Raw genomic sequence first — 25851 nt, 5'->3', positions numbered from 1 at the left:
GTGACCTCATAGATGAGTTCCAGTTGAATGGCTGTTGAAACCCCATAGATGTGGTATGAAATGCAGCAGAGCCATGGTGGATGTAGGAAAGTGGCCAATATTTACACTGCTTTCGCCTCAGGAAGTAGCCACTATCCGAAAAGCATGCGTGTTTGGAACGTCTGCCAACGAAGCTATATACATCACCCACAATGACGAGGTAAGACCAGACAAGCCATGTGAGCATCCACTTATTTATTTATTTATTTATATTTATACTTATATCCCGCCCTTCTCACCGAAGTGTCTCAGGGCGGCTTACAACATTGTAATTTACATAACTTCAGTTTAAAAACATTTACAAATAAGTTAAAACCATAATTAATAAAACCAGCGGTCTGTAGATGCATTTTTGTTCCTTCCGGAAGATATTCTCATTGTCAGTTAGATGTTATAGGCCTGCTGGAAGAGGGCTGTCTTACAGGCCCTGCGGAACTGCCCTAGGGCCCGCAGGGCCCGCACCTCCTCCGGCAGCTGGTTCCACCAGTAAGGTGCCGTTATTGAGAAGGCCCGATCCCTGGTGGATTTTAATAAAGATATGGTTGTGCCAAAATCCTGGTTTGCATAGTTTTTCACTGTCAGGAGTAGACAGGCAATAACCCAGTTTGAGAGAGCCCACAGAATGAATGAGAAATTCCATTAACTTTTCTACTTTGTGTTCAGAACCAAACTGCTGATAATTAAGTCACTCTGCCACATAGTGAATTGCAAATCATTGTACTTGAAATTACTTAATATTTTATTTATTTATTATTTATTACATTAAGCTTATATCCCGCCCTCTCCTCTCCGGACTCAGGGCGGCTCACAACATTACATTACTACCATTAAAACCAATAAAACATATAAAACATAATTACATATTTAAATTATTTAAAACCATTTCATGGTGCTGTGTTAATACAGTACAATATAGGCGGTTCTGAAAATTCGGTGGTGACCACCAGTACTCTACTTGGTGCTCTGTATGATGTCCAGTGGCAGCTCTCTCTCAGTTAGATATCGAAGGCCTGTCGAAACAATTCGGTCTTACAGGCCCTGCGGAACGTTTTTGTTTGTTTATCCTAGGGGTGTCAAACGCATTTGTTAGGAGGGCCAGATCTGACCTAAATCAGACTTTGTCAGGCCAGGCCATGTTGGGCTGGGACATGCGTGTACCTATTTAAAATTAGGTAGCAGAGATATAAACTTTTTAAAGAACACAGACAAACACGATTAAAGTTTTTTTTAAAAACCCTTAAAATAAAACATGCTTAAAACACAAGCAGTTGTTGGTCTTAAAGGTGCTTTCTTTGTATCTCTCCCATGGGATCCAGGGAACTGGGCAAAGGAAGCTCTGGCTCTTCCCCTCCCTCCCCAGGGGATGAGGAGTGGGAGGAGCCTCAACCAATGGAGAAAATCGAGGTTTCACTCTGTAGCTCCTGTGCAATTGAGCAAGCCTTACAAAGCAAGTTGAGATGGAGAAGGAAGCAGATGACAGCCAGTTGCTCGGGGCCTGATAGCCCTCCGGGGGCCTGATTCAGCCCCTGAGCTTTATGTTTGACACCCCTGGATTATCCAGTGCACTGAGCACAGAAATCCAGTTGAATTGCATGTGTTCAGATGGACCAAAAGGAAGAATGGTTTAATTGGTTATGAGTGGCATCAAACAAATTCTTTAAAATTGGATACGTAGGCAGCCTGACATGAACTTATTGGCTTATTCATGTCTTAAAAATATTTTGGACTACAGCTTCCTTTGTCGCTGTCAAGCTGATGGAGTATGCAGTATAACAGGGGTGGCCAACGGTAGCTCTCCAGATTTTTTTTTGCCTACAACTCCCATCAGCCCCAGCCATTGGCTATGCTGGCTGGGGCTCATGGGATTTGTAGGCAAAAAACATCTGGAGAGCTACCGTTGGCCACCCCTGCAGTATAATGTTGCATTCGCCATGAAAAGGTGGTCTCATGTGTGGCAGATGTGATGATTACAGAAAACATCTGTGTATGTCCAAATTGAGATGATGTAGTGAGAATCTTCATAGTTGCCTGCTTCCTTTATTCTGAATTAGACCGTGGGATCTGAATCTAACTCCATTGTTGTTCTGTTGTTGTTTTTCTAAAACAAAACATGGCCTCTCTAAAACAAAAGTAATTAAATTCAGTTTTAAGGGTCTATAATAGTATTAAGTTCAGACGTCGCACTTAATGTAACCTTTAAAAAAAAAAGACCATAGATTTATAACCCCTCCTTTCTCTCTAAATCAATCTCAGAGTGGCTTACAATCTCCTTTATCTTCCTCCTTCGCAACAAACACCCTGTGAGGTAGGTGGGGCTGAGGAGAAATGTATGGTTATTGTTTTGTTTTGTTTTTAAGGCATGAGTTTCTTAAATCATCTACTCCCCTCCCACTGTGTTTACCCACAGGAGCTTGTATCTAACAGCAGAGAATATAAAGTACCTCCTTGTTTTATGAGGGGGCAGAGATTTCTGCCATTTCCCCCCCCCCCCCTTTCTGCTGCAGCAACCCATGAACAGCCCAGAATATTATTCCTGGGGGTGGTCATCAGATTCTCAGGAACAGTTAGGGTTGCCAACCTCCATGTGGGGCCTGGAGGTCTCCCGGAATTACAGCTGACCTCCAAATAGTGGAGATTTGTTTATCTGTCATAAATGGCTGCATTAGAGAGTGGTCTTTATGTCAGTTATACCTTACAGAAGTCCCTCTCTTTACCAGTACCTTCCTTCCCCAACTCCACCCTCAAAATCTCCTGGTATTTTCAAAGTCTGTAGGTTTAAAAGACAAGCCAGTGAGTCATCTGGATTCACCATTAAAAACTTGGAAGTACAAATGAGACCCAGTTCACACTGAAACAATATAACTGAAATGTAAAAGTAAAGTGAATTGAGTTTTAAAAACAAACCCTTTCAGTCATGAAGCCTGTCAGGTGCATGTATTAAAATGTGAGCTTGGTCTTTTTCCTAGGTATTTGTCTTTGGACTAAACTGTAGTAATTGCCTGGGGACTGGAGATAACCAAAGCACCATTGTCCCAAAGAAACTTGATGTTCTGTGTGGAAAGAAGATTCGCAGCCTCAGTTACGGAAGTGGACCTCATGTGATACTTAGTACAGAAGGTAAGAAGGCTTTTGCTCTTGAGAAATACTGTTATGAATTGTTTCTGGTTAGTATGATCTGAGAATGATTCTCCTTGGCAGAAATTATGGTAAAAAAATAATGCTTAGTAACATTATTTTTATATCAACCAGTTTCAGGGTTCCTGATCCAAATTTATGCTTAGTATATGAATGGCTAGATGTGCCCAGCCTTTTTGGAGCCTGTGGGTACTTCTGACACAAAATGGCTGCTAGAAAATGGCTGCTGTAAAAGCTGGAGCCAGATACAAAATGGCTGCCACAGTTCACCTTCCTTGTGCTGTGGCAGCAGCCACTACCAGAACAGTGTTTTTAAAAGTCTTTGCAGCCAATGAGATCTCCAAAGGCCAATCAGAAGCCTTGCTGGGGAAAGCCCCACCTGGCCCTGTCCACTTACTAAGACGCTTCATGGGTGCCAGGAAAGGTGTTGACTGACACCATGGGCACCATGTTAGGGACCACTGCTCTAAGATCTTTCCTCAGAGCCTAGGTGGGGGAGGTGTTGTATGAACTCACCCACTTTCCTGTCCTGCCCCCATCAAGTGGAGCTTTATATCCAAGAGCAGATGCTGTCTCCTTCTTGTCCAACAATGACTGAAACCATTCTTGGAATACTTAATGCTGTAGTGAAAGTATATGTAATTAGTTCTTGTCAGGGTTTCTTTTTGTAGCAGGAACTGCTTTGCATATTAGGTCACACACCCTTGATGTAGCCAATCCTGCAAGAGTTTACAGGGCTCTTAGTACAGGGCCTACTGTAAGCTCCAGGAGGATTGGCTACATCAGTGGGGCATGGTCTAATATGCAAAGGAGTTTGTGCTACAAAAAAAGTCCTGGTTCTTGTTCTGTGACAGGGAAAGCTGGCTTCTGTGTCAAGCATGAAAATAAACCACATTTTAACCAGCTTGTTTTCTGCTGGGGTATGGAAATGGCTTTAGAAACTAGTCTGCCTTAACTAGCTGTCCTAAGCGTGGGGTGCAGAGTGAGGATGCTAAGTTTGGCAATTCTCTTCAGCTTGAAGGAAGGAAAGATTGTTATGGTCATGGAGTAGCTGCAGTGTCTTCCCGTCAATACAGACCTGTTCCTTCAGGTGGTCTGGCCTGTGGTATTCTTGTCCTCCTGATTAGAATTTGACATCTGGCGTTGGTTAAGCAGAATAATGGCAAAGGATAAAAATGATCCATTTGGATGTTTCTTCTTTAATGCTTTGAAATGTCCTTATCTGCTTTTTTGCCTGGTTTTGTTTTTGTTTGGAACTGGGAATCTGTGTCTTCGGTTACATAAACGGTAGTAACTGTGAATGCGTTCGTGGTTTTTGTGTCTTTAGATGGCGAAGTGTATGCTTGGGGGCACAATGGATACAGCCAGCTTGGAAATGGCACCACCAACCAGGGCGTTGCTCCTATCCAAGTCTGTACCAACTTGCTAATTAAGAGAATAATCGAAGTTGCTTGTGGCTCCCATCACTCTATGGTCCTGTCATCCGATGGAGATGTAAGTCCATCTTGAAAAGATGCTTGCTGCTCAAAAGACCTGCTGGTATTATTAAAGTTTATGGGTGTGTAAACTGCCTCGGAAAGCTGGACATGGCGTAGCCCTTGATTGCTTGGTTGTGTTTTTCTAATGACACGGCTGACTGGAGCCAGTTTGGTATAGTGGTTAAGTGTGTGGCCTCTTATCTGGGAGAACCAGGTTTGATTCCCCACTCCTCCACATGCAGCTGCTGGAATGGCCTTGGGTCAGCCATAGCTCTCTCAGGAATTGTCCTTGAAGGGACAGCTGCTGTGAGAGCCCTCTCAGCCCCACCCACCTTACAAGGTGTCTGTTGTGTGGCGAGAAGATATAGGAGATTGTAAGCCACTCTGAGTCTCTGGTTCAGAGAGAAAGGTGGGGTATAAATCTGCAGTCTTCTTCATCTTCTAACACACGAGTGGCCACATGTGGCTCTTTCACACATATTATGTGGCTCTTGAAGCTCCCACTGCCCCATCAGCTGGCTTGGATAAGCCATTTCTCTCTTTAAATCACTTCTCCAAGCCAGCTGGTGGCTTGGAGAATGCATTCAAAGTTAAAGTTGCTTTCTTAACACTTCTCCCCCTAAATATTTCCACCCTTCCTCATCTTGCAGCTCTCAAACATCTGATGTTTATTCTGCATGGCTCTTACGTTGAGGAAGTTTGGCCACCCCTGTCCTAAAACAAAGCCTAATGCTACATAACAAGATGTTTTCAAAAGGAACAGGCCCCCAGCGGCTATTATTTGGGAAAACTTTCACTGTTGCAGATCTTTTATAATAAAATTGGAGCAGTCAAAGAGTAGATAGCAAGTTGGATGAATGGCACTGCAAGCTTGATAGCTACACCTCTGAGGAACAAATCGGAGTCCTTCCTGTTTCAAGAACACCTCTGACGAGGAATGTTCATAAAGAGCAATAGTGGATACATTTACTGTACTTCTTTGTACAGGTTGTGGGGTTCTTCTGGTATGTGTGTCCAGAGGGCACCAGTCAAAAGCATTGAGACTTAATCCTCTTTCTTCTTGGTGTGTCAAGTTTTAATATGTAGCATTGCGTATCATGGAAGTGTAATTATCCTTGTGAAACAAGCAGCAGGAGGGTGGGTTAAGGCTTCTGAATGCAAAACTGAAGGCTGAGCTATGAAGGGCAAGACCCCCTGACTTGCCCTCCAGCTTGTACCTCCGGCACGGTGCCCAGGCTGTGAGCCGTGAAATAGAAACTCAGCCAGATCTAGCCACTTTTAGCTTCCTAACAAGGTCTTCCCCATTCTGTCTCCTGCCAGACTGTTTCATTCATTTCTTTATTATGTTTATGCTTTCTTTGTGCCTTGAATCTCATGGCGATGCTGCCCAAACCTAGCCCTGCTTAGCATTCGCTAGGCTGCTCTGTCTTCTGCCTTCCAGCAACACACATAGCAGAGAACTTCTGGATCTGGTCTTCCTTGTACAGGCGTGATGGGATGAGGCTGTGCAGGTAGATGGGGCTTGGTTGTCAGACAGGTCTGTAGCCACAGGGGGGCCTGTGAGGGCACCACCCCCTGACTTCCAGGGTGCAGTCTGCTTTTTTTTCTTTTTACCATGGCTAAGCCGGCAAAGTAGCAGCAGCCAGAGCCAGGAGAGCTGAGCAGGGCACTGCAGCAGCAAAAGCAGTGGGTGGAGAGGAGGGAGGTGGAGGAAGGGGTTGCAGAGGAAGCCTCGTGGAATGGGCCAGGGAGGGGCGGGGAACTGATGGAGTGGCCAGATGCAAAGCGCCAGGGTGGGGGATATGGAGGTGGAAGGAAACCCCCCTGCCTGCATGCATGAAGCAGACCCTTCTTGATTCCAAATTTTAGAGTTGGCTGCCTCAACCTGACCATTTTAAGAGCCTCCAGCTTTTGCCCCTACCCCAGAAAGCTGAGAAGTGGCAAGCCCCACAGGGGATGGGAAAGGGTGCCCCTGACTTTTAAAAAAGCCCTCCGCCTTTTAAAATCCTAGCTGCAGCTCTGTTGTCAGCAGATTCCATTAAAATGCCTTTTGGGATGCTGTCCGCAGGTCCAGTTGGCTTCAAAGTGAAGGCATTTGGTTGCTAGCTATTTCAGTATCCTCTGTTACATACTTTTTTAATGTAGGCCATTCAGTTCAGAGGGGTTTTCTGAAAACAATTATGTTCCTAATGTGGCAGTCTTCGCTGGGCCTTCTTGGAAAGTAGGCGTTAGGTGCTGTCTTCTCAAAAGCCAAGGGACCAATTGACAATCTGATCTTCATTTCGGCTAGCGGAATGTCCCATCACTTGCTCTTTCTTCCTCTCCCTTTATGGAAAGGTGTACGCCTGGGGCTACAATAACTGTGGCCAAGTGGGATCGGGCTCCACCGCCAACCAGTCAACTCCTCGCAAAGTCTCCAACTGCCTGCAGACCAAAGTGGTGGTCAGCATTGCTTGTGGCCAGACCTCTTCCATGGCAGTCGTAGACAACGGCGAGGTAAGCAGGACACCCACGGAAAAGCTGGAGTGGAGAACAACCTGGGTCCGCAAGATGTGCCAGGAACCCATGATGGACAGCAGCCGCAGGAAATTCAGTGCACACTTACTGAAGTTGCAAGCAACCAGTGTTCAGGCCTGCAAGTTTTAGTGCGGGATGCTGCTGAGCAGGGGTAGAATTCTAGCAGGAGCTCCTTTGCATATTAGGCCAAGCACCCCTGATGTAGCCAATCCTTCAAGAGCTTACAAGGCTCTTTTTTCTAAGCTCTTGGAGGATTGGCTACATCAGGGGTGTATGACCTAATATGCAAAGGTGCTCCTGTTAGAATTCCACCCCTGCCGTTGAGGATGACCTGTTGCAAATAGGTTGTTTCTCCTGCTAAATTTTCCCCATACAGCATACTGTTTATTTCCCACAGATCTAGGGTTTTCCTGCCTGGCTATTAAGATCAATTGCGTTTTTTTTAGTTCTAATCTTATTCCCTAGTTTACCCGTCTTTAGCTGACCACTCAGCCTGCTCCTAGCCTGCACTGACATAAGTGCTTCAGACCCAAGGCTGAATGTTTAGAAGAATAAAATGCAAGAGGATTTGTGCTCAAAGGCTTGGACAGCTGCCCGGTCATTAAAGGATTCTTCAGGGCTTTAATGACAGGAAGCCAGGTCAGTCTGAAATAGGAAACCCCAGCTGGGAATCAGTATTGTTTTTTAAAAATTGTTGCTCCCTTGACCATCAGTGTACAGAAGCCAACCTGTTTCTCCATATCCTGTATCCAGTCCAACAAGAGCTGGGCAGGTGGGTGCATTTGTAGGAAACCATTTGCATCCTGCGATAGCTAAGTGAACATTGCACAGCGCAAGTTAAACAGAAATGTCCCTCTAAGTTTTTTTATAACTCAGTATAAATATATCCCGGTTAATTCTTGAACGTATTGGGTGAGGAGGAACTTGTGACAGGCCACTCCTTGGGTTTCGGGGGTCATTGCACCATTATAGACCATATTTGGGTGCTGCTGAATATAGACTTCCGATAATGTCTTTTTCTTTTGCCAGGACACAGGCAATTGGGTCTTTTTTCCGCAGTGCTCAGGGCTTTTTTTAAGCAGGAACGCACAGGAGCACAGTTCCAGCTGGGTTGGCCAGGGCGCCAGCTCAAAAAAAGGTCTCCAGGCAGAGGGAAGGCACTAGGCAGCCACACATTCCCAGATCGTGTGCTCTGTCCTCTCTGCCACCTCTAGTGGGCTTGCAAATAGAGCGAGAGATTCAGAGGCGTCCATGAGTGCCCCTCCTGGAAGAAGCTGGGCCTGCCGCTGCCTGCTCCACTGTACATGGCTCTCTCTCTCTCCAGCCGTGTTGGGGTGGCTGTGAAATAAGGTGTTTCATTGGGCTGTGTGAGAACACACATTCATGAAATGCTGCTGATGGCACTGTGCTGTTTTGTCAGCATGCAGGAAGTAACCTACTGAGTGGGCGACATCACTTCTGGCGATGGCAGGGGGTGTGGCCTGATATGCAAATGAGTTCTGGCTGGGCTTTTTCTACCCAAACGCCCCCTGGTAAGACCCAATTGAAAGTGAGCCTGGTGAGGCAGGGAGGTTCTCTTGCAGGCTCTGCGCAAGCTCAGGGTCTCACTTTAGCCCTGCTGCAGCCCCTGCAAAATGTAGCCTTTGGGGACATTGTGCTTACATGCAAACTGAGCCATCTTAGCTGTAGCACAGTTCAAGGACTCTCCCAGCCCATGCAAAATCATACTGGGGGAATCTGTGCCTTACATTTTAAACAAGCCAGAGTTTTAAGAGAGTCTAGAATGGAACAGGAGGAAAGCTTTGATTCATGCGGCCAGCAGGGTTAAGGTTCTCTCTGGTGTCCGCATGTTCCCAGTGTTCTTTGTAGAGCATTTTGCAGCTCTAGGCAGCTGCCTCTGAACTACAGCTCTTCTGTTTCATTAATTTTTCTGCAGCAAAAAGGCCTGCAGGTTAACCGTCCCGTCTCCTTGATCTAGGTATACGGCTGGGGTTATAATGGCAACGGCCAGCTGGGTCTGGGGAACAATGGCAATCAGCTAACTCCATGCCGGGTGGCGGCGCTTCAAGGGATGTGCGTAATGCAGGTGAGTGTGGACATGCTTCCGCCCATCACCTGCCTAATTTTGAGCTTTCTGCCTGGTCTCAAGGTTAAAGTCAACACAAGCCAAATCAGAACAAGGGGCTCAGAACAGAAGCCGCTGGGTGACTGTCTCAGCTGCTGTTTCTGCAGTCTCGTCTCGGCATCTCTTCTGGCTGTGGGTGCTGCTTCGTACATCAGAAGAGCCCCGCTGGGTTGGACCACTGATCCATCCAGTCTAGTGTCCTGTCTCACACATCGGGCGAACTGGTCACCGTCCCTTCTGGACCTGGCAGTGCCACGAAGGCGTGCAGCAGCGCTTAGGGAGTGGTGCAAACTCTGGGAGAGGCTCACCCTTTGAAGGGCCCTATGGCTGAAGTGGGCAGCCTCGTGGTTGAATCTGCTGTCATCTTTTACCGTATCCCAGAGTGCTTTCGGAAGAGTCTTGGACAGGGATGTCAAACTCATTTGTTACGAGGGCCAGATAAATGAGACCTTGTTGGGCTGAGTCATGTTGTGTTGGGCCGGGCCATGTGTGTACCTATTTAAGATAGCTAGGGATATAAACTTTATAAAGGACGCAGACAAACACAATTAATTTAAAAAAAAAAACTTAAAACACTAGCACTCTGTCTTAAAGGTGCTTTTTTTGTATTTCTCCTATGGGATCCAGGGAACTGGGCAGAGGAAACTGGCTCTTTCTCTCCCTCCCCAGGGGATCAGGAAGAGCCTCAGCCAATAGAAGAAAGAGAGGCTTGGCTCAGTAGCTCTGCTGTGTAATATAGAGAGCCTAGAAAAACAAGCTCTACCTTCCCCCCTTCCTCCCCAAGGGAGGAGCCTCAGCCAATGGAGAAAATAGAACTGTGATGCAGAAGGAAGCAAGAGAGAGGGAGAAGGAAGCAGATGACAGCCAGTTGTTTGGGGATCTGATAGAAGCCCTCTGGGGGCCTCATTTGGCCTCTGGGCCACATGTTTGACACCCCTGGTCTAGGAGATGCATACTGCTGAGGTCGCAGCTAAGAGCAGGTTAGATGTACACAGTGGCTTCGGGTGGGCTGGCAAAACTTCCTTGGGTTCTAGGAGGCTATGGGAAGGAAATGTTGAGTTGCTTGACGGCAGCACAGGTGTCAAGGGATCCAGTCTGCAGAAGAGGATTGTGACATTTTAAAAAATCTAGATAAAACACAGAACAGTGTCAATTCATTTGTAGTTTTATTCCTTGCTCCTGACACAAAATGTTACAACTATTAATTCTGTAAGGATATTCAGGTATTCTTCCACATGAATACAGGAAGCCGATTCAGTCATACAAATTATCGATAATAAAAAACTGAAGTACGGAACTGAGAGTTTTGTTTAATATAATGAATATTTCTTTAAAGCATGTAGAACGAAGCCAGATTGCTCAAAAAGAAAAGGCAGAATAAAATACAAATGAATAAACCAGAGGTGTCAAACATGCAGCCCAGGAGCCAAATTAGGCCCTCGGGGGGGTTCCTGTCAGGCCCCCGAGCAACTGGCTGTCGTCTGCTTCCTTCTCCCTCTCTCTTGCTTCCTTGTGCATAACAGCTTGCTTTGCAAGGCTTACTCAATCACATAGAAGCTACAGAGCAAAGTCTCTTTTTTCTCCATTCGCTGAGGCTCCTCTCGGGGAGGAAGGTGGGGAGGGAGAGCTTGCTTTTTGCAATTAAGGGGGAACAACTGGTGAAGCAATAAATGTGTCAAAACAGGATATAAGTGTGTAACAGCAGTGTATTGTTGGTTTTTCTTGAAAATGTGCTTGCAGATTGCTTGTGGCTATGCACACACGCTGGCGCTCACGGACGAGGGTTTGCTTTACACCTGGGGAGCGAACACTTACGGGCAACTGGGGACAGGCAACAAGAGCAACCAGCTGAGCCCAGTGCAGATCATGATGGAGAAGGAGAGGTAAAGGCTGGTGCAGTGTGGCAGAAATTGGCAACGAGGCCCTTTTTATAGCCTGCTTGGTGGCAACCTTGTTTGGTGTAGTGGTTAACAGCAGAAGACTCTAATCTGGAGAATCAGGTTTGATTCCCTACTTCTCCTCCACATGAAGCCGGCTGGGTGACCTTGGACCAGTCACAGTTCTCTCAGAGCTCTCTCAGCCCCACCTGCCTCACAAGGAAGCCTGTTACGGCCACTCTGAGAATCCTTTGGATAGTAAAGAGCGGGGTATAAAAAGCCAACTCTCCTGTATTGTGCAATTAGCTGTGTTGCATCAGATGGGTATGTTGTAAAGAGATGGGGGTGCCTTGCTCAGAGAGACACCTGTTCAAATTCTCTTCTGAGAAAGATGATGCTTGTTAATTGGTGACCTCATCCTGTTAACATTAAGGGTGCTTATTCTGGGCCAGTCCTTTCCACCGTCTTCCTTGGAGTAAACACAAGTATTCTTCTAGGCTGGGGAAGTGGCTTTTCCTTGAAATGGAAGTCCCATTACCCTGGAGCAGGGGTGGCCAAACTGTGGCTCGGGAGCCATTTGTGGCTCTTTCGCACACATTGTGTGGCTCTTGAAGCCCCCACTGCCCCGTCAACTGGCTTGGAGAAGGCAGTTCTCTCTCTAAATCACTTCTCCAAGCCAAGAAGTTTGGCAGCTTGGAGAATGCATTTAAAATTAAAGTCCCTTTCTTTCCACCTCTCCCTCCCTGTCGTCATCTGTTTGCCTTCCTTCCTTCCTGGCTTGCAGCTCTCAAACATCTGACACTTATTCTCTGTGACTTATGTTAAGCAAGTTCGGCCACCCCTGGAGGAGGGTTTGGAGTTTTGCTCGGGAACAGCAGGATGCAGGGCAGTGGGGGGGTTAGCAAAATCTTTGCACAAGGATCTGTATTGTAAATGTCTGGGGTCATTCAGTGGATTGACGCCGAGGTCCTTTGGCTTCCTGACATCCTTCGGTGTAGTGGTTAAGTGGGCAGACTCTTATCTGGGAGAACTGGGTTTGATTCCCCACTTCTCCACTTGCAGCTGCTGGAATGACCTTGGGTCAGCCATAGCTCTGGCAGAGTCCTTGAAAGGGCAGCTGCTGTGAGAGCCTCTCAGCCCCACCCACCTCACAGGGTGTGTGTTGTGGGGGAGGAAGATAAAGGCGAATGTAAGCCTCTCTCTCTGATTCAGAGTGAAGGATGGGGTATAAATCTGCAGTCGTCGTCGTCTTCTTCTTTCCCCTTGCAGGGTCGTAGAGATCGCGGCCTGCCACTCGGCTCACACATCTGCTGCCAAGACGCAAAGCGGCCAGGTGTACATGTGGGGCCAGTGCCGGGGACAGTCGGTGGTCCTCCCCCACGCCACCCATTTCTCATGCACAGATGACGTCTTTGCCTGCTTTTCCACCCCTGCTGTGATGTGGCGCCTTCTTTCGTTAGGTGAGAGGGGAATTGCCAGTGTCTAGTCCCCGTGGCTCAGGCTGGGGGAGGAGAGCTTTCAGGGCAGTGGGTGGCACCTCCCAAAGGTTGGCGATTGTTAGAAGGCTGTTCTGTGTCACAGTTCTTCTCATTCCCTTTGAGGCAGTACCCATTTCCCCAGCCAGTTTGGTGTAGTGGTTAAGTGCGCGGACTCTTATCTGGGAGAACTGGGTTTGATTCCCCACTCCTCCACTTGCAGCTGCTGGAACGGCCTTGGTTAGCCATAGCTCTCGCAGGAGTTGTCCTTGAAAGGGCAGCTTCTGTCAGAACTCTCTTTGGGGGAGGGATGGTGGCTCAGTGGTAGAGCATCTGCTTGGTAAGCAGAAGGTCCCAGGTTCAATCCCTGGCATCTCCAAAAAAGGGTCCAGGCAAATAGGTGTGAAAAACCTCAGCTTGAGACCCTGGAGAGCCGCTGCCAGTCTGAGTAGGCAATACTGACTGATGGACTGAGGGTCTGATTCAGTATAAGGCAGCTTCATATGTTCATATGAGCCCCACCTACCTCCCAGGGTTTCTGTTGTGGGGAAGGAAGGTAAAAGGAGATTGGGACCGCTCTGAGACTCAGAGTGAAGGGCAGGATATAAATCCAATATCATTCGCTTCTTATTCTTCTCTCTGTGAGTTTTCCTTTGCACTAGATTAGCTTATGCCCCTGAAATCCAGATCTTTGAACTTGGGCATCCATTCCAAAAGCTATTGGGGATGGTTGATACAGCACAGAGGGGTTGGGTGGGGATTGTGCATTGAGAATAGCAAGGGAAGTCCTCCTACCTGCTGCTTTCTCATAGGCTAGACAAGATGGTCCGTCTTGCAAGGGTCCATGGCCTGTTAGCAACTGGGCCATGAGTTGTATAATTATTTCATTGTATATTACAGCGTAGTAATAATAATAAGATGATGACGACATTGGATTTATATCCTGCCCTCCACTCTGAAGAGTCTCAGAGCGGCTCACAGTCACCTTTACCTTCCTCCCCCAAAACAGACACCCTGTGAGGTGGGTGGGGCTGGAGAGGGCTCTCACAGCAGCTGCCCTTACAAGGACATCTCTATGAGATGCTATGGCTGACCCAAGGCCATGCTAGCAGGTGCAAGTAGAGGAGTGGGGAATCAAACCCCGTTCTCCCAGACAAGAGTCCCCGCACTTAACCACTGCACCAAACACTTTAGAAATAAAGTGCACAATTGTGTCATCCTGAAACCATACCCCTCCCCCTCCTTGGAAAATATGTCTTTCACAAAACCGGTCCCTGATGCCAAAAAGGTTGGGGACCGCTGTTGTAAGGGGCGGCCAGTTTGCAAGGATTTTCTTGCCATGGTTTCTTTTATTTGAAGAGCTCCCTGAGGAAATGGATCTTCTCCCCTCCCCTGTGGATATACCTAGATCACTAGTCAGTTACTTCGTTTGCAGAGCCAGGGGTAAATGTGCTGTTGTGGGAGCTGCCAGATGTGGTGGTGGTTAAACATCAGGTCCCTTTGCGTGTGTGAATATTAAGAGGACAATGTTTTATTTTTGCAGAGCATGAGGACTATTTAACAGTAGCAGAGTCTCTGAAAAGAGAGTTCGATAGTCCAGAAACTGCAGATCTGAAGTTCAGAGTGGATGGGAAGTTCATCTATGTGCACAAAGCCGTTCTGAAAATCAGGTACTGTTTGGGTTGATGAGTCCTCAGTGAACACCTCTGCAGGGGGTTGGATAGGATGGCTCTGAAAAATAATAAATGCCAGCAGTGTCTGTTTTGTGGGTTGCGGATATTTAGAGGGGTGGGAAGATGGGAATGCCTACTGTCTTAGGACTAGTAAGCATTCAGTGATTACATGATCCATTGGTTAGGCTCAGAAGAAGAAGAGTTGGTTTTATAGCCCGCTCTTCATTAAGCGAAGGAGTCTCAGAGTGGCTTACAATCTCCTTCCTTTGCTCTCCCCGCAACAGACTCTGTGAGGCAGGTGGAGCTGAGAGAGTTCTGAGAGAACAAGGACTGTCCCAAGATCACAAAGCTGGCTTCAAGTGGAGGAGGAGTGGGGAAGCAAACCCAGCGCTCCAGATTAGAGCCTGCTGTTCTTAACCAGCATTCCTTCTAAACTGGGGGATTGGATAAACATATGGAGCAGAGGTCCGTCAGTGGCTATTAGCCACAGTGCATTGTTGGAATTCTGTGCCTGGGGCAGTGATGCTCTGTATTCTTGATGCTGGGGGGTGGGGTGGGGGCACAGTGCGAGGACTTCTAGTGTCCTGGCCCCACTGATGGACCTCCTGATGGCACCTGGTTTTTTTTGGCCACTGTGTGACAGAGTGTTGGACTGGATGGGCCTTTGGCCTGATCCAACATGGCTTCTCATGTTGTTATGAGTTAGTGTGAGCTAGTGCATTTTTGCTTTAATTCAGGAAAAAATGGCCTCAGAGCAAACTAATTTATGCAGTAGCCAAATCACTCACTCACAGCTTTCATGCCAGTAGCATTAATGGCAGTAGAATTTTTGCTCCCCAGCTTAGAGGGATCGTTGCTGTTAACCACTACACCACGCTGGCTAAGGCAGTGAAGGGGGCTGCCAACCCTCTGCAAGCTGTTTGGTGGTGAGGGGAGGATTGCAGTGGAGTCACTTGCTGTGTGCAGGTGGAAATCCAACCCTGGGCTGGGAAGGGGCCAGCAGATGAACATAAGAGAAGCCATGTTGGATCAGGCCAATGGCCCATCCAGTCCAACACTGTGTCACACAGTGGCCAAAAAAACCAGGCTCTATCAGGAGGTCCATCAGTGGGGCCAAGACACTAGAAGCCCTCCCACTGTTGCCCCGCCAAGCACCAAGAATACAGAGCATCACAGCCCCAGACAGGGAGTTCCAACAATACGCTGTGGCTAATAGCCACTGATGGACCTCTGCTCCATGTTTATCCAATCCCCTCTTGAAGCTGGCTATGCTTGTAGCTGCCACCACCTCCCGTGGCCGTGATTTCCACGTGTTAATCACCCTTTGGGAGAAGAAGTACTTCCTTTTATCTGTTCTAACCCGACTGCTCAGCAATTTCATTGAGTGTCCACAAGTTCTCGTATTGTGAGAAAGGGAGAAAAGTACTTTTCTCTACCTTCTCTATCCCATGCATAATCTTGTAAGCCTCTATGATGTCACCCCTCAGTCAGTGCTAAAGAGCTCCAAGCATTTTAGCCTTTCTTCATAGAGAAAGCGTTCCAACCCTTTAATCATTCTAGTTCCCCTTTTCTGGACTTTTTCCAATGCTATAATTTCTTTTTTTTTTTTTTGAGGTGTGGTGACCAGAATTGTACACAGATGCAAAGAAGACTGTCTTGGGAGTTGTCTACCCCAACTGATTAGAGAAAGGGGAAGGAAGGAAGATGTGAAGGAGGAGGAAAGGTGGAAAGGAAGCAACTTTAACTTTAAATGTATTCTCCAAGTTGCCGGCTGGCTGGGCTTGGGAAGTGATTTAAAGAGAGAATTTAAAGAGATGAGACTATTTTAGATTGATTTTAGACTGTTTTAGATTATGTAAAATTTTAATTGTAAATTGTATTGAGATGTACAATTGTTCTATTGTTTAACATGGCTTTTGCCACACCTTGTAAGCCGCCCTGAGCCTGCCTCAGCGGGGAGGGCGGGGTATAAATAAAATTTTTATTATTATTATTATTATTATTCTCCAAAATGGTCAATGGGGCAGTGCAGTGGGGGCTTTGGGAGCCACCTAATATGTGTGAAAGAGCCACATGTGGCTCCCAAGCCGCAGTTTGGCCACACCTGGTATTATATGATGACCTGCCCACATGACCAAATCCTCTTTATCGAAATATGGGGCGGAGGCATCTGCATGGGAACTGTCATTGACAAATCCTAGCAAGAGCTCTTTCTGTTTCCCTGGGCTCTTAAGTATGTATTTGTGCAGAATCTGGAGGTGTGAGCTAGCTTGACGTTCTGAACTTTTCATACGTTCTTCTTGCAGATGCGAGCACTTCCGCACCATGTTCCAGTCTTACTGGAATGAAGACATGAAGGAGGTGATAGAAATAGACCAGTTTTCCTACCCGGTGTACCGTGCCTTTCTTGAGTACCTGTATACAGACAGCGTTGATCTGCCACCTGAAGACGCTATAGGTAGCACTTGGGCATTTGAGCTGCTATGCAGAGAAAAGAGGTCTTCCGGGGGCATAATCAGCCCCGTAGCCAGGGGCCGCAGAGGGAGGGGGCCACTGGGGGCCATGGAGGAGGGGGCCCTTTAAATCGTGCAGGAGGCTGGTAAGTGCTCCTGCCACCCCTCCTGCATAATTTAGATCTCACCAATCAGCTGATTTCTGGGACCTATAAATGGCATGGGAGGGGCAGCAGCTACTCCTGGATGCCCCTCCCATGTGATTTAAATCACGCAGGAGGCAGCAGCCCCGGGGGTGAGGGCCCCCCCCCAAAAAAAACCTCTGTCAAGGGGCCAGGCCCCATGGGCCCCTGGTTAGCTACGGGCCTGGGAATAATGATTTCAAGAAGGGTGGAAGGAATGGGCACATCCCAGAGTAGCCCGCCTCCTGCGGGGGGGAAAGGAAACAAGGCGAAGCCTCTGTGTAAACAACATTCAGACTGAGTCTATAACAAATTCAAATACGCTCTTATGCAAAAACATTCATAGTATTAAACATAGATTAGAATATTAAACAGCAAAACACGGAATGAATGCAGTGCCGAACAGATAGAGCTATCCCAAAAATTCCACAAGTAAAGTCAGATAGTGACACAGTCACTGGACAGAGTTAGGAGTAGTTGGATCGCTAAGACTTGCTATGATTTTTTTTCCCCGAAGCTTGGACAAAGCTTTTTGCAAAAACGAGGTCCTCGTATCTGGAGATGCTCGTCTAGTGGCTGCTATTCTTCTGTTAGACTGTGGTCCTCACTGGGTTTCCATTGCGCAGCGATTTCCATTTTGGAACCTCAGTAGGGCAGGGTTTGGGGAGGGGAGAGGGGTATAATGTCATAGAGTCCACCTTCCATAGTGGCGATTTTCTCCAGGGGAACTGACCTTTGTGGACTGGAGATTGGTCACAGTCCCAGCAAATTTATGGAAGGGTAACTCGTAAGCTGCTGCTGCTGCTGCATTTAGGAATTTGAGAGAAGTTTTTGAAGAATGGAAATGTCATCTCATGAATCTGTCCTTGCCGTTGAGTGTTACAGTCAAGTTTGACCAATATATGAAGACGTAAAAATTTGTTAGTAGTATTAATCAGCTCTAGACCTGAAGAAGAGTGTTGGGAACAGAGAAGCAGGATTGACCTTTCATAATTCATCCAACTCGTACTGCAACCTTGTGCGCTTGTGATATTTATATTGTTAGTTATATGCAGTGGTGGAATTCTAGCAGGAGCTCCTTTGCATATTAGACCACATACACCCCCCCCCAATGCAGCCAATCCTCCAAGAGCTTATGAAAAAGAGCCTTGTAAGCTCTTGGAGGATTTGCTACATCGGGGGGGGGGGTGTGTGGCCTAATATGCAAAGGAGCTCCTGCTAGAATTCCACCACTGGATATATGATTACACAATGTTACAATTTATTACACATTTAACTTGCAACATAGTATTGGGTGGTTTTTTTTCAATCTTGGTGTAATTTTTTGTGATTTACTACCTGAAGTTTGGGGAGGAGAGGGGTTTGGGGAGGGACGGTGGCTCAGTGGTAGAGCATCTGCTTGGGAAGCAGAAGATCCCAGGTTCAATCCCCGGCATCTCCACTAAAAAAGGGTCCAGGCAAATAGGTGTGAAAAACCTCAGCTTGAGACCCCGGAGAGCCGCTGCCAGTCTGAGAAGACAGTACTGACTTTGATGGACCAAAGGTCTGATTCAGTATAAGGCAGCTTCATATGTTCATATGTTCAAGTTTGGCAACCCCATCAGTGATGCATTGTTTTCATCTGCCAGCTTGGAAAAAAAAGTATAGTGCATTTTAAAAGAAGAGACTCAGTAGCAGAGAGAGCGCTTGATCTGTAGTCCCTGATGTGGCAGTATTCCTGTGCCAGTTGGTTGTGGGTGCAAGCAGCCCTTGCTGTGCCCTTTCTGTTGACATTTGGAGGGCTGTGTGTCCCTTGCCTTCTCTCCTGGTCACCATACCTGCCTGCTCCATGCCACAAAGCCAGGGCAGTGGCAACTTTGCTGTGTCACTCCAGAGGCAGGAAGACACACAACTGACCACAAATATTCCCTGTAAGCTGAGTTAGTGTGAGCTAGCTCACAGATTTTTAGCCTCCAGCTCACACATTTTTGTCTTAGCTCAGGAAGGATGACCCCAGAGCACACTAATTGATGCAATAGCTCACCACTTTAATGCCAGTAGCTCACAAAGTAGAATTTTGCTCACAAGACTCTGCAGCTTAGAGAGAGCATTGCTGACCACAGCCTCTTCATTTTCAGGGCTTCTGGACTTGGCTACTTCCTATTGCGAGAACAGGCTGAAGAAACTGTGCCAGCATCTTATCAAAAGAGGGATCACGGTGGAAAACGCCTTTTCGCTGCTGTCTGCTGCCGTCCGCTACGACGCAGAGGTAAATCTTTAAAAAAACCTCACTCCGTTATCAGACTCGGAGCGCTAGAATTGGCCTTTCTGCTTGAGGAAGCTTTTCTGAGAACAAAACACACTCAGGCCTCTCCCAGTCCATGAAACGGGATCCCGAACAAGGCAGGGGATACTTTCGATTGCAAAAGAAATTCCTCTGATCGGCAGAGGGGATTTTACTGGGACAAAGCAGGGCAAGCTATTTTGCTTTGCTGCTCTGCACGTGGTTACTGGAGGGGGAGGCGACCTGCTCATCATAACTAGTAGGTGCTCCTCTGCTTAAAGGCCTGCATGTTGTTTCTGTCTGACTGAATGCCCCTTCAGAGTGAAAGGCGGAATGAGAGGGGACTCTAGCTTGTGGTTCCTAATCCTGTACGAAGAGACTTCTTGGCACGTGAAGACAGGAGAGAAGAGAACAGGTTGCCGGACGAAAGCTAGGGAGTGAGAGAGGAAGGCTGCTCTGTGGGCAGGAACCATGGACAGTTGTAAGGACAATGCTCGAAAGAGAGGAGTAAAAATTAAGGATTCTGAGAAACCCACTCATAGGTTTTTAAAACCCATAATCTTTTCGTTCACTGTACTTCCCCACAGGGCTTTTTTTGTAGCAGGAACTCCTTTGCATATTAGGCTACACACCCCTGATGGAGCCAGTCCTCCTGGAGCTTACAGTAGGCCCTGTAAGAAGAGACCTGTAAGCTCTTGGAAGACTGGCTACGTTACGGGTGTGTGGCCTAATATGCAAAGGAGTTCCTGCTACCAAACAAAGCCCTCCTTCCACATAACCCTGTTTTGCTCAAAAGCAGCCTTAATCTTAAATTGTGCTCAGAGATTGCCTATGCACAACTAGGCTCCTTACTTTCAGGCCCCTGCTGTTCTAACTTTCGTTGCTCCCTCTTTAAATTACACTTGGCTACAGTGGCATAGTATAGCTAATCTCGAAAGCTAATGGGTCGGTACTTGGAAGGGAGACCACCAAGGAAGGCTCTGCAGAGGAAGGCAATGGCAACCACCTCTGCTTCTCACTTCCCTAGAAAGCCCCTTGCTGAGTTCACCGGAAGTCAGTTGCATGCATACGTATTAATGTTGCACTTCAACCAGGTGTGGTCCCCAGCACCAAACCGTAATGTCAAATCTTCCCTAGGATTAGCTGGCTTCTTGGTGGGGGCAAACCACATTTTATCTTCCTGTGATGTTGTTTGATTGAAACCAAGTCTGTCTGAAGTTCCAGTGGAACACCTTCCTAAAAACATCGCTATCCCTCAGCTGATGCGACTTTTGAAATGTGTTCCGTCTCCTCATATTGAGCTCTGTTAAAGCTAAATCTTCAAATGAAGTTGAATCTGAAGCTATGCTGTAGTGGCTTGAAATGGCCTCTCTAGTGGTGACAACAGGTATAAGAGGCTGGACTGCATTTAGCCTTATATATCAGAGGCCAGGACAATCAGTGTATGTGGGGGGAATATTGGCTGCTTTTCACTGTGCCTTTAAAACGCAGGAGCGGGATGGTTTCTTTGGCCAAGGCTGTCTATTTGGCTTGTGTTTTAGTATGTTGAAATGTTTTTGCTTAGGGGTGGACACAAACCAGGAAAATAGAGGTTCATGGTCTGGGGTTTTCATGAGCCGCAAACCTCCAACAAACTTTTCCATTGAACAAACGGGTTCACGGTTCATCTGGTTCAGGAGTTCGGTCCATTCCGAGTGAGCTCTGAAGCCGTTCATGGGAGGTATGATGGGTTCGTGCCCATCCCTTTTGCTTTAAGAAGGTTTGGTGCCAGGTGTCAGTTGGATGTCCGCACTCTGGTGATCAGAGCCTGGCATGCGAGTGCAGAATGTAATGCCTTGATCTCCGTTTTGCAGGAGAGCTTGGATAACTATGTTATGGAATCTTATTGACTGGGAAAGGAAGCCAGTGTGGCACATCATAGGTGGAAGAGCTGGGATTGGAGTGTAGAGACCACCAAAGACTGTACTCTATTAATTCTGCTCCCCATATCTAGCGCCTGCCCTCCTGACCCTCTCTACTGCATAGTTTCCAAGTCATTAGGGAAAAACCACTAAGGAATCCATTTTCAGATTTTACTATGCAACTATTAGTGTAAGTAAATGGTTCCTTTTCTAAGAAGAAAATGTCTCCGGATATTTTACCAGCTGTCGGATACCTCATTGAAGGCTGTATTCTAGATGCTTGTAGCAATACTCTTGCTATTCAGTAGTTTGAAATCCAAATATAACCACAGGACCGAATGTGAAGACTGTATGAGTTTAAATAGCATTACGCTGATGCCCAGAATTTATTCAGTTCACCAGGCATCTGAGGTAATTCACACATTCTGCAATGAAAAAACGAATTCTGCGTTCTGTCAAACACATTAGACAAATCCGCAGAACTTTTCTTGCGTTACTTATTCCGTAAGTAACTGATTTGGGTAATTTCACTAATCGTGGCAGAGGCAGCTGGGAGATTCACAGGGTTCTGCAGTTTTGTGACTACTGGGAATCTTACTAAGCACCAACTTCCCTGGCTTCAGGTCTCATGCACTTCCTAGCATATCTTGAGTGCCCCACGGGCTACAGACCCGCTTTTGCTTGTTTCAAAAATTAGATTGGGAAGCTCCAGGGCTTTTTTTGTAGCAGGAACTCCTTTGCATATTAGGCCACACACCCCTGATGTAGCCAATCCTCCTGGAGCTTACAGGGCTCTTCATACAGGGCTTGCTGTAAGCTCTTGGAGGATTGGCTACATCAGGGGTGTGTGACCTAATATGCAAAGGAGTTCCAGCTACAAAAAGGCACTGATGAGTAGAGATAGGGTGACAGCCCTAGGGCTAACCATGTAACGGCGTAGAAAAATCCACGCACTTGATTTCTTCTACGCTGAATATTTAATTCTTCTCTCAGGTGCTTCTGCGCATAATCTTGCTTTTTTCAGGCAAATTGCATAGTGCTTTTTTCAAGGGCTGTGGATTGGAAGAGTTACCAAAAGGAACACAGATTCTTTTTCATGATTTCCCCTTCCCAATTAGGTCCCCCTCCCAGGGCTTTTTTTTTGTAGCAGGAACGCCTTTGCATATTAGGCCACACACCTCTAATGCAGCCAGTCCTCCTGGATCTTACAGGGCTGTTAGTACAGGGCCTACTGTAAGCTCCAGGAGGATTGGCTACATCAGGGGGTGTGTGGCCTAATATGCAAAGGAGTTCCTGCTACAAAAAAAGTCCTCCCCCTTCTCATCATCTTGTTACGGCCCCTACATGGAGACCACTGAAAATTGTTCTGCCTGGCAGACATTGGCAGAGGGTAGATTGTATGAGTTTGCTGTTCAGTTTCCACACTAGAGCATCCCAGAAAGGCGCCAGCAAGCAGAAGTCCGTGAATTGTTCTGCAAATGGATTGCTGCGGGCCGAATCGGCACAAGGAATAACTTTAAAGGGGCTTCCATAAAACATCCGTAAGATGTGAACAGCCTGCTAAGTCCCCAGCGTGCCTTCAACAAACATGAACCACATTCTCTCTTCAACCCATTAATTTGTTTTTTTAGCTTGTATCCTACAAAAACTGGGGGTAAAGCAGAGTTTGCAGAGCGAGACTTTCTCAGTTCCCCTTTCAATTTTTGTGCTGGGATGTCTGCAGAGGTACGTGAACAACACGGAGACATGGGGGGTGGGTTCTGCACTGGAAAGGGGAATTGGCAGAAGTTGTACCCCCAAATTGCAGAAGGGCATTTCTTTCACTGGAAATAGACAGGTAGATACCAGGAGACAAGTGTTCCTTTTGAAGTCAATTGCTGCATGACCAGGGCTTTTTTTGTAGCAGGAACTCCTCCTTTGCATATTAGGCCACACACCCCTGATGTAGCCAATCCTCCAAGAGCTTACAGTAGGCCCTGTACTAAGAGCCGAGTAAGCTCCAGGAGGATTGGCTACATCAGGGGTGTGTGGCCTAATATGCAAAGAAATTCTTGCTACAAAAAAAACCCCTGTGCGTGATTTATTGCATTCTAGGCCTCATTAGCATTAGTTTGCAGATAAGTTTCAGCAATGCGTATTTTACTTGTCATGAGGCTATCAGTCTTTATTTTCTTGTTGACATTTTGTTGAGGTTTATTCTCAGCAGGCTACCCAGCTGTATGCTTAAAAACAGATTGTTGTTGATTCTTTTTTTCTCTGTAGAATTCTGATCTTTTAAAATGTATTGTCCCTCAAGAATACAACCCTTTTGTCCGTCAAGAATACAGCCTTTTTGTTCATCAAGAATACAACCTTTTGTTTTTCGTATTACCCAAACTTGGAATAAAAACAACCCATGATACGTATTTGCTGTATGTTGTAGTCTTATTTTCTGTTTTACTGTTCAGCTGAGAGCCTCGAAAATTTAACTCAAAAGAAAAGCTGAAAACTATAGTGATAGCCACTCAGAACGTCATAATGCAAAATCTATGGCCTGCAGAAATGCAGCAAACGTACTTCCAAATTTCTTCATTTAGATGTGTGATACAAATGAAGAAAAGCCTCTGGGACTGATTCCCAGATCTGTTAGTTTGGCCTCGGAAACCAGCTCTTTGTTCCAAAACTCTTTGTCCCAATTGGTGATCTTTTAGCGGCGCTGTGACGGTGACACCTGTATGAAAACAATTTGATTTGCTTGGTTTTTAAAAGCTTCTCTTAGATGACGGAAGCTAATAAAAAGGCCTTTTTTTTGTCTCGTTTTGTGTCTAGGACTTAGAAGAATTCTGCTTTAAGTTTTGTGTCAATCATTTGACCGAAGTCACCCAGACCACAGCCTTTTGGCAAATGGATGGGTCTCTGCTAAAGGAATTCATTGCTAAAGCCAGTAAATGCGGAGCCTTTAAGAACTGAGAAACGTAGCTCTTGTCTTGGTATGGGATGGCGCGGCTGTAGCTGGTACGGTGACTTCATACACTGGCGTGCCTGCGCAGAACATGAAATTTTCTCTTGCCTTGTATCAGTGAGTTACAAGACGTCAAATTAAAAAGCCCCCCCCCCACTCTTCCCCTAACGGTGATTTGAGAGGATCTTCCAACGAAAGCAGCGAAGACTGGACAGCCCTAGCTGTTAGGGCGCTTCTTTTCTCTTGAGCAAACAAAAGATATTAGCAGGAACTGCCGGTGCAAGATCTTCACAGGGACTAGTCTTCTGGGACTACACGTTGGGCTTGCTCAGCGTAGCCTATTGAAACTGGCAGATAAACTTCTGGGGGGGGGACGCTTGTGTATTTGTTGGCCCCATGAGCATCTGGTGCAAACATGCATCGCCAAATGGAATTAAGAGGAAGGGACAAGTTTTTATTTTTTTTGCCTTGTGTGTAAAATGCAAATGTACCACCTTCCAGCTTCACTTGTGTATTTGAAGGTAGCTGCTGGAACAGACTTGTATATATTGATATCTGAGGTGTGGGGAGGGGGCGGAAATGTGTTATTTTGTCTCAGTTGATCTTTGTAATTTAAAAAAAAAAAGAGAGAGACCTGGGCAAGTTCTACTTCATTGTTTCCTAATTAACTTGAATGTGCCACTTTTCTCCCTCCCCCACCATATAATCTGTTAAATTATACATTGGACTGGGAACAATTACAGCCCTATTTTGGGGGGCTGAAAAGGGTGTAGAGAAGCTGATAACTGGGCAAATGCTCTGTACTGAAATTGTGTGTGAGTTCCTCGTAATAAAAACAGGTTTTGCAAATTGGTGCATCAAATTCTTTTAGAGAGGGATGGCGATTTTAAGGGGAGGGGCTGTTTCTGTGTCAGCTGACTTCGGGAACAAATTGCTGAAGAGTGTTGGACTGGATGGGCCACTGGCCTGATCCAACATGGCTTCTCTCATGTTCTCTTTCATGTCAGCAACCCTTAATTCAGAAAACGTTTTTTAAAAAAATATACATAGCTCATAAACGAGAGATTCCTAATGTGGCAGTGTTATCATTATATCCTGACTCCCCCCCCCCACCCTCTTGCTGGAACAGGAGACATTGCCTGTCTTTGCAGGGAGCAACCGTTTGGAAATTAGCTGCCTCCAATATAGGACCATGCTTGGTTTAGAACCTCATGTTTTGTGATGGCACTCATTTTAATGTTCTAGTATTCCCAAAGTGCCCACAGGTGCAACAAAGTTGCGAGTCCCTGTAGTGTGTGCAGGTCATTAGACTTGCAATAAGAAGATCCCATCTGTTTACTGTCTTGGCCGTACCAAAAGCAACTTAAAGGCCATTCGATTTTTTTTCTCCATTCACAGTTGGGTGTTCTAGCATTCCGTACTGAAACAGCCTGGTAGAGTATGCATATGAGCCTATCAGCTTGATGCTCATACTTAGAAAACATTAAGTCTGGCTGCTTGAGTCTGTCAAAACCAACAGCTCTGGCTGACATTCTGTCAACTTCATCTAAAGGAGGTGGTGGCAGCTGCAAGCATAGACAGCTTCAAAAGGGAATTGGATAAGCATATGGAGCAGAGGTCCATCAGTGGCTATTAGCCACGGGGTATAGATGGAACTCTGTCTGGGGCAGTGATGTTCTGTATTCTTGCTGCTTGGGGGGGGGCACAGTGGGACAGCTTCTAGTGAACTTCCTGATGGCAGCTGTTTTTCTGGCTACTGTGTGACAGTGTTGGACTTCATGGGCCATTGGCC

At 46.5% G+C, this 25851-nt stretch overlaps 1 protein-coding gene across 1 annotated transcript; it reads left to right on the top strand.

Annotated features, from left to right (window-relative positions):
• On the top strand, nucleotides 1-24908 carry RCBTB1 (RCC1 and BTB domain containing protein 1). The gene is made up of 11 exons (XM_060232020.1): nucleotides 1-199; nucleotides 3006-3156; nucleotides 4502-4668; nucleotides 6990-7148; nucleotides 9148-9255; nucleotides 11035-11177; nucleotides 12441-12631; nucleotides 14190-14316; nucleotides 16626-16777; nucleotides 19072-19202; nucleotides 23927-24908. Exons 1-11 carry the CDS (start codon nucleotides 56-58, stop codon nucleotides 24065-24067), a joined length of 1614 nt encoding a protein of 537 aa, XP_060088003.1. The 5' UTR covers nucleotides 1-55; the 3' UTR covers nucleotides 24068-24908.
• The last annotated feature ends 943 nt before the right edge of the window (nucleotides 24909-25851 follow it).

Source organism: Heteronotia binoei, chromosome 1, assembly GCF_032191835.1.
Source record: "Heteronotia binoei isolate CCM8104 ecotype False Entrance Well chromosome 1, APGP_CSIRO_Hbin_v1, whole genome shotgun sequence".
NCBI lineage: Eukaryota > Metazoa > Chordata > Lepidosauria > Squamata > Gekkonidae > Heteronotia > Heteronotia binoei.
The sequence above is the reverse complement of the archived record's forward strand: the minus strand, read 5'-3'. Positions and strand labels throughout refer to the sequence as shown.